Source organism: Carassius carassius, chromosome 3 (genome assembly GCF_963082965.1).
Source record: "Carassius carassius chromosome 3, fCarCar2.1, whole genome shotgun sequence".
Taxonomy (NCBI): domain Eukaryota; kingdom Metazoa; phylum Chordata; class Actinopteri; order Cypriniformes; family Cyprinidae; genus Carassius; species Carassius carassius.
In genome coordinates this window covers 19,670,663-19,689,122 of record NC_081757.1, presented here as the reverse complement: position 1 = coordinate 19,689,122, position 18,460 = coordinate 19,670,663, and the positions used below count along the sequence as shown (strand labels likewise).

Genomic DNA, 18,460 nt, shown 5'->3' with positions numbered 1-18,460 from the left:
ACTGATTTTTTACTGTATTGATACACATGTACATCAAATCATCTTTCATAACTGAATATAAAATTGTATTTGTATTCACGTGATCAATGTAGAATAACAAAACATTAAGGAAACTACACAAGATGAAAACAATCACTCCAATAAAACCTGAAAAATACGGTTCATATCAGCTATAATTCTAAAATTTAATAATCAAAACTCTTCTGTGGCTGTAAATCAGGAGATAATCACATAAGGAGTATGAAGGTAAAATTCCTGCCCCATCTGAATCTTCAGGCGTTCACAAATATAGTAGAATTAATGGCCTGGGAGCACAAACAGCAGGACGCCAACAATCCTTGTGTTTCAGAGAGGACTCGCACCTCTGGAGGAGCGTCAGTCTCAGAGATATTTTGAGTTCAAGTTGTAGTTCCTTCATTGAATTTTGTACACAATCTTCTGTTACAATAAAATCCCAGAGCCGAAGACACACATGAAGTCCCAGCTGCTCAGTTACGAATCTGTGCACTAAGCACTGTGTTAAGTTAACGTAATGACGCCATCCCAGCATGATTCCCTTTTTTTCTCTAAAAACACTTAAGGTTACAAGTAAAAAAACATTACCAACTCTTCCCCAATATAAAAAATGTGTTACCAAAAAGAGATCCGTCTTTAGAGTTTCTCAACAACTTGGCGCAGTGTCCTCATAGGTCCTCCTCACTGTCCCACAGTTCCTCTTTGCGGAGGAGTGGATATGATTGTCAGGAGTCACTCTCGTTTATGACATGACTGTAGCCAGCCGTGGGCTCTTTTAGACGGCATAGCATTACAAACAGCAGCAGTATCAGGAGGAAGAGAAGACATCCACACACGGCCAGCCCGATGATGACCTCTGCACACACATATGAGAGAGAACCATCAAAGTAACTCAAATCTATATTTTATATATGTATATCTTGAAAGATATTGAAAATGTGATCTTTTTGTTCTATGGACGTGCTTTCAATTGCAGTATACATATCACTAAATAAATCATTATAATTTGAAGTTTATTTGCAAAAACAATAATCTTCATGTATTTTACAGTTTGTGTGTGCATGAAAAAGTGGTAACAGTATGCAAGCAATAAACAGCATTTAGTAATTATTAAATGATTGTGGTTACCAGTGTCTGTGGGTTCCTTCTTTATCTGACACTCTTTATTCCTGTCTTGTGGGATGACTTCACGTGTGAGGTTCACAAAGTCCTGTAGGGGGCAGCGCTGGGGACAGCCCGGTAAAGACAGAGGGTACGGCTCAGACACATTAGTGTCATTGCGATAAAACATCTCCACTGAAAATGTCCTGAAAGAGCAAAGCAAAGGTGTATTTTAGTTGACAAAAGAATGTCTACTAGAAACATTTAGGAAAAACGCAGTCAGTATGTTACCCGTTCTCTTCCTGGTGAAGTTCAAATAGATGACACGAGGCATAAGGTGCCTGCAGACCATTAAAAACATTCAGAGCTTCCTGTAGGGCTACGACTGTTGTGTCATGCTAGTGAGGAAAGAGTTACAGGAGAGAACATTACATGAACTGCTTACCCTAAAGAGGACACATGTATTTTAGTATGCCAGTATTGACTGAAAATGGAAGTTTAGGTGTTTTGGTCTGCTGATGTGTCACATGACTTACTGCGGAGTATACCATCATCTTCACTTTCTGTTTAGAGTCCAGTGCTGCTGCATTTGAGAGATTCTTAATGATCTGATCTAACAGCAGGCCTGTAAATGAGAACATGAGAGCTGCTTTGGCACATTAAAGTGTCTGAATGTAGACCGGTCCATCCACTGTTTCTTTACATTGACATTTCCCTGTAACTGCACATCGTTTGTGAAAGCAGCCTCTCCCTCTATTTTATCTACAATGCTGATTTGCATGTGTGTGCATAAAAGTGTCAGAGTGTGTAACTATAAAAATGCTGTCAAGAATCTTCTCTCTTCTTTAAAATACATTTTAGAAACTACTCTCAATGTTTAACCTTGTATAATATGACCCTAGCTTTGGTTTTATTTGATTATTATTCTCTTTTTTCAGTTCGTGTTGATTTGCCACAAATTTACAACAAAAAAAAGAAAAAGAAAATGCTCTGCCCAGTGATAAGCTCTCACCTCCCTGAAGTCTGCACTTCTCCTTTCTCTTGTAGACTCCAAACATAATCTGAAAACCAAAGTTCTTTAACACCTTTAGCGTCTCCATCACACTCGAAGTCACCCAGTCTGGTGGTCGCATCCCGTGCTTTGCCTGGGGAAGGAGAATAACAAACAGAGACGATTAGCTGATCCAACACAGTTTATGGTGTCTGTCTGAGCATTTGGATTTAATCGATTCTGAGCATCATGAGATCAGTCTGGAATAAAAGGAAGTAACAGTGATTCGGCTTGTGGTGAGGCCATCATTACAAGACATTTACCACAAAGTCTCTCTATATCATGATAGAGTCCACAAAGAATAGGGAACAGTTTTACCCACAAGCCATCACATTTGTCTATAACAACCCCCCCCCACACACACACACGTGTAATAACAATTACACACATAGTAACAATGTAGCAACAATAACAACCTAATAAAAAACTATGTAGAAATATAAAACTATTAATTTAAAGGTGTTTATTATGTATATTTGTATATATAGATACAAATATTTAAATAGTTTAAGGGTGTAGGGAGATTGACTATTACGTCATTTGCAGTGCTTCGTATACCATTGATTTACAACTCTATAATTCACAGTAAGTCTTTAATGGTTAAGTTATCGTTTAAAATGTATTCCTCTATGGAGAAAATGTATAGACTTTGTACTTCTGGTGCCCTAATGCTGCATTTGATAGTGAGTAAAAAAACAAAAACAAAAAAAAACTATATTGACACACAGCTTTCTATATACCATCCATTCAAAAAGACACACGAGATTGATTGAGTTTCCTAATGCTTGATGTCTTCAGATTTATTAAAAAATAGACTTCATGAGTGCAATTCACCTCACAGAACAATGTGTCATACACACTCCAAACTGTCTCAATGTTGGTTTTCTCCAGTCCTGTTTTATTTTTCACCATCTCTATGAAGGCCTGCAGGAAATGACATCATTACGAGTGTGGTTACCATTTTGGCTGGGATGGCTCATCTAAAGTTTTTTTTTTCTTTTTGCACATTCACATTTATATACGAACATGTACATGAATTACTAACATAAAAAATAGGGAGTAAGAATAGAAATTGAATATTGACTCGTGAACAAAAATGTAAACTGTAAATTCTTTGACAGAGGAGCAAGTTTTCTTTTTCTTTTTCTTTTTTAAAGTATTTTAAACATTTTCACAAAATCAATACAATTATTTACATTTCTTCCATTAACATGATATTTAATCAACAAAATAAGCATGTTCAAAAGGTCAGAATTCTAGCGATTTAATATAATCTTAAAAACAGGTCTTAAAATCTTTTAAATCGAAGGGAAGAATGTTATTAAATTTACTTATTTCATAATTGCTGGAAAAACATCTTATGTTTATGACTTATAATCTGCTGTTATAAATGAGTTTTTGCTAGGTGCACTCACCTTGTAGGTTTCAGTCATGTTAAGAAAAAAGTCAGTTTTTTCAGTCTCGTTCATTAACTGTGTGTAACGTGGACAGTCATCCAGAGGGAATGAAAGCAGCTGGAAAGACAGGAAACAACAACAACGCACAAACACACTGAAGGCAGGTCATGTATCCATGGGAACAGATTTTAATCATGCAGAGACATTTACTGATGCTGCTGCTCAGCAAATATGACTCCATTGCCAAAGAGAGGTCTGGGCCAAGTTTCAGTGTGTGGAGAGAAAAGTGAGAACAGAACTTGAGTGTGATGTTCTACCTTCTCTTCATCTGCTGGGACAGTGTGAACAGGTATTGGTTGCCATTTCAAATCTGGATTAAACACCTCAGAACCATTAGGTGGGAACATGCCAGCCAGGTTCGCTTCTGCACTCATCAGAGTGCGGTCAACATCTGTGCTTCTTATGAATATCTGTAGCGCGAAGACAGGATTACTTATTCTATTTAAACACAAACTTGTGACAATTCTATGTTTAAAGGAATTGTTCACCTTAAAAATGAAAATTTTGTCATAATTTACCCTCATGCCATTTCAAATTTGCATAAGTTTCTTTATTGTGATAAACACACACACAAAAAATATATATATGTATATACTTATATTTCTATTAAACTTATACAGGTTTGGAATGACATGAGGGTGAATAAATGATGACAATTTTCATTTGTAAGGTGAACTATCCCTTTAAGTTTATAAAGCATCTTTAACAGTTTAAAGAGACAGTAACCTCATGCCGGTCATAGTCCTCACTCAGGAATCCTGTGTACCGTTTCTTTAAAAACCGACCCAGTTCAAAATGCTGCTTCATACCCTCCTGAAATGATCAGAAGATTGAGTTGAAGTAATAAAAACACCCTCTTGCTAAATCTTATGGTAAAAGAATGAAATAAAATCCTTAAAGGTGCATTCAGTAAATTTGTGCTAACTTAAAGTTGTAAACATTAAGTTATAAACAGGTAAAAATTGATAGCCTGAAAGCACTGTAAGTCGCTTTGGATAAAAGCGTCTGCTAAATGCATAAATTTAATTTTAATTTAATTTTTGTGAACAGTCAACAATGCGAGATGAAGACTATACTCATTACAGTTTTCTATAAAAAATGTATACCCTCCTCAATGTATACATAAACACAATATAGCACAGATACTTGCATGTCACTATATAAACTAAAGGCAACTTAAGTAGCACGTAACCAATTAAAACAAAGAGCATAAAGTATGTGTGTGTGTCTGCATACTGTACCCGAGAGAGCTGTCCAAACCCCTGGGGCCAGTCACTCTCCTTATAGGGATCAGTTGGATAGGACTTGATTGGAGATCTGTCCCCATGACGATAAAGCTGATGGAGAGGAAGTCAAATACCTCATAAGTATTGGGGATTTATGCATGTATGCATTTATGTGTGTGTGTGTGTTCAGGAAGAAGAACTACACTGTGCAACTATGACTAGATCAGCAAATCCAACTTGTCATGTGCTCATCCTGACACCCGGATACAAGCCGCACAGTTGTGAGTAAACACATTCTAATTGGTTAAGCAGATTCAGTCTATTTCCTTATCTCTGTCATTCAAAGAAATCAGCCATGTTTAAATGGGTTTCATGCATTAAGTTTTCAGTACTGGCTTGTGGCCTTCTCTCATGTACACTAAGGTCCATAGACAGATGTATCTGAATCAAGTAGGTGTTCTAGCAATGCATTTGATTACAGCCATGTTACACAATCAGGCTTTAAACAGCACAAGCCTCTGGTTTAAACTTGCTCATCTGCAGTGACCAGATCGTCATGATTTACCACAGAACACTTCTTTTCACATAATTAAACCAGGTGCCAGTATCAAATATGTCTGCCCACAATACAAAAAAGGGTTTTGAGGGTTTTTATGAGGCACAGAGTAAACACAAAATGTAAAACATTCATATCTTGAATATGATACAGTAACACCAACATATGCACCAAGTAAAATAAAAAAATATTTATGTGTGCAAATAGAAGAAATGTTAAACCACAAATGTAAATACTCTCATTTATCATCACACCTGGTACTTTTTCCAATCTAAACATCCAGTAATAAAGGTAATCCAATCTATACATCCAGTAATAAAAGTAATATTTACTTGGAATAAATCTATTGGGATAGTTTGTTTCCAAGCATGTTTTATTGCTTTGACTGAACTAGGAGGTGCACTGAAAGTAACAACAACATGTTTCATCATGTGATGAACTCAAATATCGAGCAAGCTGGTAGGTTGGATACAATAACAAAAACAAAGTTGGTATCAAACAATGGTTCCTCAAGTCAGCAGATATTGCCTCTAACGCGTCGTTCCTGTTGGCTACCGTTTCAAACTAGACTCATATCACTGTCGATACAATGATTAATGCTAAACATTGAGAGAGAATAAACTCAGCTCACATTTACACAAAAACATGGAGTTGTAATGCATACAAATATTACACATAACAAAGTCAGAATGTGTGTGTGTGGTTTTCTGAAAGGTGTTTAAGCAGAACGGATTTGTCAAAACAGCTGCAGGCAGTAAGTTTAATATAATACTGCAGAAAAAATTATACATTATACAATAACGTTCCTCACCACAGTGACAAACTTGAGCGTCCTTTCTCCACTGGAGAGACTGAAAGCAAAGAGGAAAGCGACGATCAGAAAGCAGAACTCCATACTTGTGGATGAGCAGAAAAGCAAAAGCACAGTGACCTCGCTGAACGATCGCTGTCTGGCTGATCTGGCAAACACAATACGAGCTGCAGGGGTTTCCGGGTAAAAGCGCACTCCCATTGGTCAACGCAAACTGCGACGTAAAAACGCATAAACTGATTGGTCGGTCAAAATGAAAATGCACTCTCTTGTTATATTGTTATGCTATATTTATGAGTTAATGTTTAACCTGATATCCGAGCCTCGCGTATATCTTATAATGAGAAATTATTGTTTTTACACTTAATTTGCAATTTTAATTTTAATTATTTTAATGTATTTTATTTTGTATTTTCATACAGACATTTTAAAACACTATGTTCATCGCCATAATTTATATAGAAAGTAAATCGCAAGGTGTTATGTATGCACAGGGTTTAATTATTACAGATTTACCAGCTCAGCCGAGGCTCGCGTGTGAACGATGATTTTGGTGATTGATTAATGTACCGTAGGATCTGTGCTCCACTGGCGATGTCTGGGCGCTTATGGCAGGAGTCGTTTGTACACAGCAACAAATCTAAAGTACGTTCGACCTTCTTTTCGGGAAATAACACAAATATTTCTCACAATATTTATATAAAGCCGAAGATAACATTCGTACTGAATATTTTAATCAACGTTCCTGCTGCTTAAGTGCCCCAACGTACATGTTTCACTTGACGTCTACGATTTTCAAGGAGAATATTCGGACAAAAATATGAGAAAAAGGTAGGCCAAATCTAAGACCCCGAGTAGTTGTCTTAAATATTTTGTAAACAAACAAACAAAAAACCCCACTGATAATTTAAACACCACGCTACTGAGTGAATTAATACATCACCCGTAAAATGTAGCTGCTAACTGCTAAATGTGAAAGCTGTTAGCATAATTTCCTCATTCAAAAACAAACATTGTACATTTTATATAATTTTCAGTGGTTCCTTTATTCTGTGTCCATGAAGTTACTTTACTAAGTGTTTATAACACATTTATATCTCGCTTTATATATATATATATATATATATATATATATATATATATATATATATATATATATATATATGTATGTATGTATAATCGATTTATTGTTATGTTTTATGTTCTGTTGTTTGCTGAAATATATCTTGTCTTACATGTTACCTGATTTCCCACCAGTTTGATTTTAGTAACATACCTTGGTAGCTTTTTATTAATGTTTATTTTAGTTTTCATTATTTTAGTACATCAAGTTAAACTAAAATATATATTTTATTAAATAAAATGTATTTATTTTTGTTGGTGTTGTTGTTTTAGTTAACTAACCCCTACAATAAAGCTTCTATTCATCTTTGAAAGATATTAAAAGGAGTCATTTTGCCATTGCATGTGTGATAGTTTTATTTGATAGTTTTCACACGGCTCTTCTATGCCCTGCCGATTCATGTGACACCCCCAGGATACACCATGGTTTTGCTTTTTAAGTTTTATGACAGTTTGTTGATCTCTTTGTCTCTCGCCCAGAATGATAGCGTGGCAGTAGCAGTGGTGGTGTAGTTGTGTGTGAGCCGGTGGACGGCTCTGGGTCTGGTGTAAGAGGGTTGGAGCGAGGAAGAGTTTGTGGAGATGAAGGTGGGACAGAAGAACTCAGTATGTATCCTGTCAAGTCGAGAGCGAGGAGCACGAGGCCTTGCCTCACACAGGATCCTACTGCAGCTCGTGGAGGAGAAGACACAGCGCATGAAATGGCAAAGTCAGGTGACTGACGCACTGGTTTCTGTCATTTGTTGACTTAAATTAAAAAAAATTAAATTAAATTTATGCATTTAGCAGACGCTTTTATCCAAAGCGACTTACATTGCATTCAGGCTAACAATTTTTCCTAACATGTGTTCCCCGGGATTCGAACTCCCAACATTGCTCTTGCTAACACAATGCTCTACCACTTGAGCTACAGGAACGCAGGACTACAGGACTTGTAGCCTCTTGTATGGGGAAATACCTGCTCCGTTCAATGTGTAATGTCAGAAGCAAGGAGCTGCCTGCTGATCTTACTCTAGTATCACTATCACAATTACAAAGTAACTATTTTCAATATTATTTAGACAATTCTTTATTTGTTTCGCCAACTGTTGATCTTTAGGATTTACTATTTGACATTCTGAATGAATGCAAAAATTCTAAAGAACTAATAAATAAAAAGCTTTATAGCCATACGATTCTTCTTCTCTAATAATTGTCAAAAATGTACAAAAAAATTTACATACTATTCGGCACCCGTAAAGGGCCATTGATTCACACCAAGAACAATGTGCTTGTGCTGCAGGCTTCTGCTTTAAATGTGTAAGCTATTTAAAGCTGGGTGAATTCTGATGGGCTGTCAAAGTTTATAATGTTCATCAGCTGAAAAACGTTCATTCTCAAAGTGATTTCCAGCAAATATCATTCCTAAATGTCATTATCGCTATAGTTGTAGTTTGGACTTCACTATTCACATAAAATTAAAATGATTTAATACTGTGGTTTGGATGTGACTGAGATAAAATTACTGCTCTATTGATTTTCTTTTGTGGTCACAGAAAGTGGAGTTTCCAGACAGCCCTCGCTCAACCTTTCTTCTGACCTTCAGTCCAGATAGGTAAGACAACTCTGACTTCTTTTTCATAGTCTTAAGTACAGACCTGCTAAATAAAATGACAGGCTGGTCTCAGGCTGTTCTAGTCAGGTCCTATCATCAACAAGCTTTTCAGAGAGTTTTTGCTATTTGTTTCTTTGCAGGTCTTTAATGGCCTCGACCCATGTGAACCACAACATCTACATCACAGAGGTTAAGACAGGAAAGTGTGTTCACTCTCTAGTGGGTCACCGCCGGACACCTTGGTGCCTGACCTTTCACCCTAGCATCCCTGGCCTTATTGCTTCTGGCTGCCTGGATGGAGAGGTCCGAATCTGGGACCTGCATGTAAGTCTTGACCATACGCATATTCAATGATTGTTTTGTCAACTTGTAATCGTTCTGCTCCTTGCTTTAATATGTTTTTTGTTTACTGTAGATTTGTCACCACAACTTAATTTTGCTCAAAACTTCAAGTATTGTGTGGTTTTGTTTCAGGGAGGCAGTGAGAGCTGGCTCACAGAGAGTAACTCAGCAATTGCATCCCTAGCTTTCCATCCTACTGCTCAGCTGCTGCTCATTGCCACTAACAATGAGCTACATCTGTGGGACTGGAGTCGGAAGGAGCCCTTTTCTGTGTTGAAGACTGCTAGTGAGACCGAGAGAGTCAGGTTCGATGCACATACATTTGATTCATTTAAAGGGATAGTTTGCACAAAAATGAAAATGATGTCATCAAAAGCTCACCCAATCCCTTTGTCATTCAAAAAACATACATAAGAACAATAAAATACTAGTTAAAAAACACTAACTCTTTGATACTTTATAAAGTTAGTAAAAGAAATCTCAATTAAGCAGTTTATTCCATCTTCTGAAGATACATTATTGCTTTATATGATGAGCAGATTTAATTTAGGCTTTTATTCACATATAAACAGATTAATGCACACACACAGAGCTTATCTAATATGATAAAGGGATTCTAGCTTAACAAGCAAAAAACTGTTTGTTCTTGCATGTCAGATAAGCACATTTGAGAATCATTTTACCATATTTGATGCACTTTGATGCATGTATTTCTGTTATATATTTATAACAAATAATAATTAATGTTTATATATTAAGAATATATGTTAATCATATAAAATGATCTTGTCTCTACAGAAGACTTGTGGTGCATCCCAAATTGCATACTTAAGCACTATTCTGTGACGTTTTGTAGTATGAGAAGTGTTCACACACTAAAAAAAAAAAAACTTTAAATGCACTTTAAATACCCGGATAATGCACTTAAAAACATTAGTGAAGTGTGGCATGTTGAAAACTTCATGCACTCAACTGTCGCAGCTTTAATTACGTTGCGAAAGGGGTTGCTATCACGCATGCTATTACGTTGCTATCAGATTCTGATTATTAATGACAAAATAACCTTATTAAATTCATACACTACATGGCTGAGTACATTATCGTAAGTACAAGTGTGTAAGTGCATATTGTATGATGTGTCATTGGGATGCAATTTTGGATTAAATGCTCGCATGGACTTTTTGAAGTGTCAGTTTTTGTAGAATGGATTTTAAATGAAGGGAAAGAAATTGGGTTTCATTAAAAATATCCTCATTTATGTTACAAAAATTAAGTCGTTTGGGTTGGAAGCAACATGCGGGTGAGCAAATAAGTGATTTTTAATCTTTGGGTGAACTATTTATGGCTTTTCTGTGATTTTTGCAGGTTGGTGAGATTTGATCCGTTGGGTCACTATCTTCTAACTGCCATTGTAAACCCTTCAAACCAACAGGTGAGTCTTTTTGCTCGAATAGTAGTTGTTTAGGCACAAGAAATTACATTTGTGTTCTTTAAAATTTGTGCATATGCTTGCATTTGTGTGTTGCAGAATGATGATGATCCTGAGATTCCAATGGACAGTGTGGAGATGCCTCATCTCCGTCAGCGCTCTTTCCTGCAGTCCCAGCCTGTGAGACGCACACCCATCTTGCACAATTTTTTGCATATCCTCACTTCTCGCAACTCCGGCCCTCAGGCTGGAGGCACTCTCGCTTCTTCGAGTGACGAGGCGTCTGATTCACCTGGGCCTTACGCTGTTTTGAGGGATCGATCACGGATGCCGTACCATGGTTGTGTTCAGCCACTCGGAGTAGTGTGTTTCTGTAGCCGTTGCTCATCAACACGGGTTCCGTCTCCACCTGACGAGGACTCTTCAGACTCCTCCTCCCTGGAGGGACAATCACACGCATCCACCTTTTCTTCTGCACGCACCGAACCGCGAATACCACGCCCTCCCACTGAGCCTTATGCTTCAAATCGGCCCTCAGCATTTAACTGCATGTATGGTGGCAGGAACAACGTGCGGAACATTTCTTCTAGCTCTGGGAGGAGGGGGGTGGCTGGAATGACACCCATCCCACCTTTCCGGCAGCATCCACCAAGCAGGGAAGATGGAGGCCGTCTCCCTGGGGCAGACTGGGTAGGCTGTGTGCTAAATGGACGAGGTAGTACTGTGACTCCACCCAGAACCAGCGCTTCCTCCGTCAGCCTGCTTTCTGTCCTGCGACAGCAAGGGACTCCTAGCCAGTCACCTGTTTACACCTCAGCTAGTGATGGATGGGGCCTTCCTCGAAGCAGCAGCAGCACATCAGGGACTAGTTCTAGCAGGCACCGCCCACCTGAGGAAGAGGGCCACAGCAGCCCTTCTTCCATCCGCAGTGTTCTTCAGTGTAACCTTAACCGCTATTTCATGGAGTATGATCGAATGCAGGACCTTGTGCAGCCTCAAGAGGGCAACAGGCAGGACCAGCAGACTCAGGAAATCCTTAATAACAATATGGACCCAGAGCAACCAGGTCCATCTCATTACCAGCCACCCTACGGTGGCGTAAACCCTTCTCACAGTCACATGAACCGCTGTAGAGTCTGTCACAACCTTTTCACCTACAATCAGGGCACCAGGCGCTGGGAGAGAACAGGTCAGCATACATCTGCTGAGAGAAATGCAGCTTGGCAACCTACAAGTCCTGCCTTGCACAGTGTAGCCCCAGTCTCTCATTCTGATCATGACCTACTTGAACACAGAGCAATGGAGCCCAGCCCAGACGCCCCAGAGCCTCATGTTCCCTTTTCCCGCAGCACAGTTACTGGTCAGCACGAGGAGCAGACCGTTGGGCTGGTCTTCAACCAGGAAACTGGACAACTGGAGCGTGTTTACAGGCAGTCCGCCACCTCTCGCTCAACAAATGTACCACAAGAAGCCTTAAACCAGGAAATGCCTGAAGACGTGCCGGATGACGATTACTTGCGCAGGTGAGGCAGCAGTCTTGTTTGTATGCTTGAAGAAGACATGTCATGAGGAATTCAACTTTCTTGTTTGTTTGATATTGAAAGGTTTCACTGTAGTAGAAAACATGCCCAAGTTTCATCACCAGTCCAAAAAAGTTACTGAAATTGAGCTGCACTAATGACTCATTTTCACAACTTACCGATATCATATGTTGGCTCATGACTATCTACATGTTAATGACATCTATGGCGATTTATGTTGAGAAACTTTACCCGATGAGTTACAGTGAGTTAAATAGGAGGAAGTAGAATAGCAGGGCTCAATTGAAAGAATTAATGTGGTCAGTAGTAAAAAAAAAAAAACACCTTTTGGCCATAAACTCTACTGTTCAGTAGTAACACTACAGAAATTTAAAATTTTACAAAAGATCTTCAAATAAATTGTTTGTTTGAACTTTCTCTTAATCGCAGAATCCTGAAAAATGTGTCATAGTTTCAACAAAAATATTAAGCAGCACTACTCTTTTTAACATTGGTAATAAGAAAGGTTTCTTGAGCACCAAATCTGCATATTACAATAGTTCTGAAGGGTCATGTGACACAGAACTGGAGTAATGGCTGCTGTCACAATGTAATGCAGGCTTTGCAAAGATGCTGTTGGCAGTGCAAACTGTATCTCAAGGCTCAGCAGCTGAAAATGGTTTGCATATGAAATGGGCAACAACACTGCGTGAGGTGCTCTAGTGCTAACACACCAGCTGTGAGTTTGATGTCATGTCAAATATAATTTTTAACATTCTTATTCTTCAGTAATAGCCTCTTTGCAAAGCCTGTATTATAAAGTGACAGGAGCTCAAAGCAGTCCACACTGTGATGCACCACACAGAGTCATTAGAGTAAAATGATCAGGAACCTTGTTTGGGCTTCAAAGAAAAGTGTCTGACATGGAAATCAGCTTGATCTGACCTTGTGCCCGTCTGTGTGCACTCTATTAGCCCTCTCAGCAGAGTGTGGACCTGGTATTAATGAGCATATCAGCACGGTCACTTCCCACAGCACAGATGAATAAATATTAAGAAGTGAGTGAGGTGACAAACAAAGTGTCTTTTTGCAATTTGTTACATAATTATAAATCTCACCAGAAAGAAATTGCATGGAAACAGGCCAGTGTATCTGCATGTCATTGTTTTTATACAATATCTGGATTTATGTAAATTCACCAGAATTTGTTGTGCTCACAAAGCATGTCAAAAGTGAAATGCAAAGTATACTTTAGGAGCCTTCTCGCACACATCAAAATTTCACCCTGAACTGCTCAAAGACCCCTATAATAAACGAAAGTATCTGCAAGATACTGACAGAAACTGTAAGTGAAAGGAACATGTTTGTTGTGTTTATGCTGTTCATTCATAGATAGCATCACAAACAGAAATAATCTGTCTTGAGATTTGTGAGTTTATATTTCTCGCCCTTGTGATCTCAACTGTAACGGGACAACAGGTCCTTGAATGTCCTGACAGTGCTTGAATTTAGTTGAATTTAGTTAAATTACCGTAATATCTGGAAAAACTGCATCTTCTATTGAAAAGTGATTAAAAGTGCTCTAAGATTTATTTTGTTTGTGCATTGCCAGGAAACAATCTGTTGTTGAAGGCCCTGTAAAACTAGTCCTGTATTTTATTTGGTAATGTCCCTATGAGCTCTGGCTCAGACTGCTGATGCTTCACTATGTCTACTTGAGTCATTTAAATTAAGCATTGACTCACAGCCTAGTATTCAACTGCTTCTCTGGACTGTCACATTTGACTGACTTTTAACTAAGTAATCATGCAAATGCTTTTTGGGTGCTGCAATTATGTTAACCGACCCTCTTTTATAAGCTGAAGTTCATCACATTGGCACTTTTGTAAGAAATCTGACCTAAAATATGGGACAATCTTTGCAGATACTCCACTCAAGGGTTCTTGCAATGCCAGCTAAAGTCCATTGGGGGGCAGTAGCTCATTACACTGTGCATATGTGGCGGTAACTTTGCACACAGATCTCCATCACTGGCCTGTAGGTCTTTATTCCAATGATGTACTTGCACTCTAACACACAGTCCTCTTCTTTTCATGTCACCAAACAGACTGTCCCATGTGCATGGCTGTGCTGTGATTTGGATGTGTTTTAAGGCCAATGCTGTGCAACAAAAAAAAGTATCACACTTTACTTATGCAGAAGTGCAACAATAATTAATACTCTGTTATTTAATACTCCCATGAGTCACGCTCCAGTTCAGTGTTACTGGCTCGCAGCTTTTGAGCAAGGAGCAAAATTTCAGAATGAAGTCTTCCCACTACCTGCTATGGTGTCGTACCTGAAACGAGAGCAACTTGTTTACTGTAAAATAAATAGAAATTCTTTAATTAATAAAAGTAGCCTCAGTAGCATATAGATACAAAATAACATATCTGACATTTAAAAGGTACTGTAGAAACGTGAAATGATCTTACTACTGTAGTACCAAGTGATGTTACACGTTCTGCTTCTAAAGGGATTGCAGACAAAACAAGTTGAAAATACCGTACAGCCAACATTAACGAAGCAGGACGTTTCGTAAATATTTTGTGAGTTTTTAAAGAGCATTGTTTGCATCATCTCTGTTAAAATGCAGATCTTGATCTTTAAGAGTCAAAAGGAGCAAACAAAGCAAATGTGTGAATAGGAGTCAGAATCGATCAGTTCTGTTTTTGCTGTGAGTCAAAGGGCAGAAGATGGCATTCTAATGAAGAGCTGAGCACACCCACACCAAAAGCATTCATGTACACACACACCACACACACCACACTGACTCGTGCTGAATAAAAATGCCCCGCTCGCTACACAACTGTCCGTCCAGCTTTGTGCCCTGCCAGTTTGAGGCAGCATGTTTCCGTGTTTAATGGCATGTTTAATGGCCTTCAGCAAACTCTTTATTGTATGAGGAATTGTACAAACTCAAACTTAACAAATTCCCCAATTTAACGGGTTATTAACCAATTCCTAGCCAGGCCTGGCAGAGCGCACATCATTACTTACACATTACATTCATTTAGCCTTCGTATAACAGTCGGTAATGAGAATACTAATGTCCTTGTGCAATTTAATGAGATTTTTAATGATTGTAATGGCCCATAGTGGGGAGTGTTGCTGTAGAAACAGTATAGTGGAAATCAGAGAAAAATGGGTCTTCCTCTTTTTTTTTCTGTGATGTCCTGTCCAGAGATTCTTTATATGAGCAGGAAGTGAAAGTCTACTCAATTTAAAAACATACAATGCAATGTAATTGTGTTTTGTAGGAGGCTGCTGGAGTCGTCCATGACGTCTCTTTCCAGATACGATGTCTCTGGATCACGAGACCACCCTATCTATCCCGATCCGGCCAGGTGATTCCTTATGTGTGTTTCTGTGTGTGCGAATGTTGTGTGAACTGCATTTTATGGTCATGCTACTTGGCCGGTGAGGTCTAGGTAATGAGGAAGAGTGTGTGTCATGCTGCCGGACAGCGGAGTGACATTTCAGACCTGCCAGCGCACCAATGTCCCCCTAGTGGCTAGTGAATCAATGTTGAGCTCTGGGGAATCAGCTGTGGTCTGGGATCAAGCCAGTTTGTTAGCACGGACTCCCGCTAACAGGTTCGCACAAACACACAGGCTGACACACACCTCTTAACCTGTGACTTACCACAACAGACTCATTTCCTCCTGAGCAGAATGTACCTGGTGTTAGAAGCCATCTTAGCAGAGGGATAGTCTGACTCCAACACTTTCAGAGATCTCGCGCTTTCTCTCTTTGTATATTGGGCTAAAACACGTTCTCAAACACACTCTGATAAACTGTGTGCGTGTGTTGTGTGTTTAGGCTCTTACATACAGACTGTCACTGATTTGACTGATTTTCAGTTCCTTTGAGCTCTAAAAAGTTCTGCCAAGTTTCTGTCCCTGCAGTTGTGTGTGTGTGTGTGTGTGTGTGTGTGTGTTTTGTGAGGAAAATATTCGGTTTCGTTGGCTTCATAATTACAGTAATTCTCTTTGTGACTGGTGAGGATGTGTGACCATTGTCACAGCCTGGGGTTTATTTGGAGTTAGCTCTGTTTGTCTTAGTATTAAGCTCATCTGTTCCAAGCTGGTGGCAGATGTCCTTGCTCGACTAGTCCAAGACAGAATGAAACTCCAGATGCTCTTCCTGTCTAAACTGCACAGAGGATTTTAGTTTTGAGGGCTTCATTCAGCAATCCTTCTGTCAAAATGCTACCTGATGTCTCTGCAGCAGAATTAGATGAGAATAAATGCGGCTTTTATTGAGTGGGTATGAAAGTTAGTATTAAGTACATATCATAAAAGATGTTTAAAAACAGAAGATGATCTGGGGAGATTTCTGTCAGGATGAAAAAGGTCAGATGGTTACTCTACAAACATGAAAATGTTACTAATTCAGTAAACAGCATAAACATAGCCACTATGATAAGACTATTTTTGGAAGATAAGAACTATATAGTTTTATAAGAACTATTTTGACCAACTAACAGTTAGCCAAGAGGTAGTCAGGCTTACTTTTCTGATAAAAATTGAGCCAATCTACTTTTTTTTTCTGACTTTAAAAACTATGACAATGGCTAGTTGAAAAAACTGCTTAGACTAGTCTTAAAACGTTAGATTATTTTTCTTCAAGACTGGTCATAACTATTTAAAGTCAGTTACATAAAGGTAGACTGGTCTAATTTGAATCCAAAAACTGAGACTGATTACCCCTTGGCTAACTGATAATTGGTCGAACTAGTTCTTAAGACACACTTAACATAGTGGCTATGTTTATGCGAATGGTACCAGTCTTGATGAAAACCAATTAGATGACTAACTTTTTAGCACTAGTCTAAGCAGTTAATGCGACTGGCCCCAGAAGGTAAACGCAACATGTTTATTTGTGAATCAGACCACTTATACCTTTGTCATTTGGGTTGGTTTGTCTATGTTTTATGGATTAACTTAAACATCTCTTATTGGCCATTGAAAGTTTGTGATTGGTTACAGTTTATGAGTTTAAGATGCTTAAGAGTCATTATCAGTATTGGCAGTAAACCAATATCGGCACTCATATAGTGAATGAGTGCATCTGTTTGCATGTATTTATTTGATTAATACATCATTATAGAAACAGGAGGATGGCTTGTTTGGTCTAGAAAATGACTAACATCATTGTGGGTTCTATCTGTGTTGTGTGTGTGTGTGTGTAGGTTGTCCCCTGCAGCATATTACGCACAGCGTATGATCCAGTATCTGTCTCGGCGTGACAGCGTTCGCCAGCGCTCTCTGCGCCCCCCCAGCAGACCCCGACCCCTGTCCTCCAATCCCAGCAGCCTCTCCCCTGGCCCTGGCCCCAGTGTGGAGAGCAATGAAGTTGACTTTGAGGAGTTCGAGTAAGCAAACAATAACAGACACACAAAGCCTGTACCAAGTGATTGTTTCTATATTCTTACCTGCTCTCATCCGCTCGTAAAAATCTCTATATTTCCCTGTTTTGTTGCTAGGAAGGCCAACAAACATATGAGGCAGGCTCTGAATCCCAGAATGTTATCATTTCTGATTTTCAACTGACTTACTGAGCTTGCCAGCAATTTTAACAGAGTTGCCCGTGGCATCTCTTCTTATAACGCTTGGCATTAGATTTAGCCTTGGCTTGAAATGCACTTTGACTGATTCCAATGGGATGTAGTAATGTACGGCTTTGTGCTCGCTGCTTTTTTCCTCATCTGCTGGACCACTGTGAAGTTATACAAGTCAGAGAATAATTTTTCCTCTTATCTTTTGTGTTTTCAGTTGAATTCAAACTATTGTACTGTGCTTTTTAAAATACATATTATATTAAAGTAGTTTTTCTAAGAATAGTGCCAACAGTGATGACAAGGGAAAACTGCCCACTATGTTTAAGTTGATGAGGAACAAACATTGGTCAAGCTGGGGAAGCCCACCTGCTGGGGCTCTCACATATCCAAACAAATTACACTACCATCCAAAAGTTTGTGGTCAGTAAGATTTTTTTTTATTAAATATTGTCTCATTCTAGTGAACCAAGTATCTGGATTTTGTCTCATCTCATGATCTAGGTGTACTGTCACACCACTAGTCTCTACGAGCATGATATAGCTCATAACTTTCCAAATGTATGATGAAGCTTTTACTCTTCAGGTCACTCATATATTCATAAAAAATCACTTTGAATAAGGAAAGCAATAACTT

General features: G+C 38.7%; 2 protein-coding genes across 2 annotated transcripts in view; one reads left to right on the top strand and one right to left on the bottom strand.

The window, feature by feature from the left end:
• Window positions 1–43: 43 nt before the first annotated feature.
• acp2 (acid phosphatase 2, lysosomal) lies at window positions 44–6,377 on the bottom strand. Its single transcript, XM_059522792.1, has 11 exons — window positions 6,218–6,377; window positions 4,866–4,961; window positions 4,351–4,437; window positions 3,882–4,034; window positions 3,583–3,681; window positions 3,002–3,091; window positions 2,129–2,261; window positions 1,653–1,741; window positions 1,408–1,514; window positions 1,144–1,322; window positions 44–871 (listed from the first exon to the last, which is right to left on the bottom strand). Exons 1-11 carry the CDS (start codon window positions 6,299–6,301, stop codon window positions 741–743), a joined length of 1,248 nt encoding a protein of 415 aa, XP_059378775.1. The 5' UTR covers window positions 6,302–6,377; the 3' UTR covers window positions 44–740.
• A 413-nt stretch (window positions 6,378–6,790) lies between these two features.
• ambra1a (autophagy/beclin-1 regulator 1a) overlaps window positions 6,791–18,460 on the top strand; it is a 73,428-nt gene continuing 61,758 nt past the window's right edge. Inside the window, exons 1-9 of the mRNA XM_059532919.1 lie at window positions 6,791–7,048; window positions 7,820–8,053; window positions 8,875–8,933; window positions 9,074–9,257; window positions 9,408–9,580; window positions 10,641–10,707; window positions 10,804–12,227; window positions 15,524–15,610; window positions 17,458–17,640. Of these exons, the coding sequence (XP_059388902.1) occupies window positions 7,922–8,053; window positions 8,875–8,933; window positions 9,074–9,257; window positions 9,408–9,580; window positions 10,641–10,707; window positions 10,804–12,227; window positions 15,524–15,610; window positions 17,458–17,640 (2,309 nt within the window). The 5' untranslated portion in view covers window positions 6,791–7,048; window positions 7,820–7,921. The remainder of the gene's footprint in view (window positions 7,049–7,819; window positions 8,054–8,874; window positions 8,934–9,073; window positions 9,258–9,407; window positions 9,581–10,640; window positions 10,708–10,803; window positions 12,228–15,523; window positions 15,611–17,457; window positions 17,641–18,460) is intronic.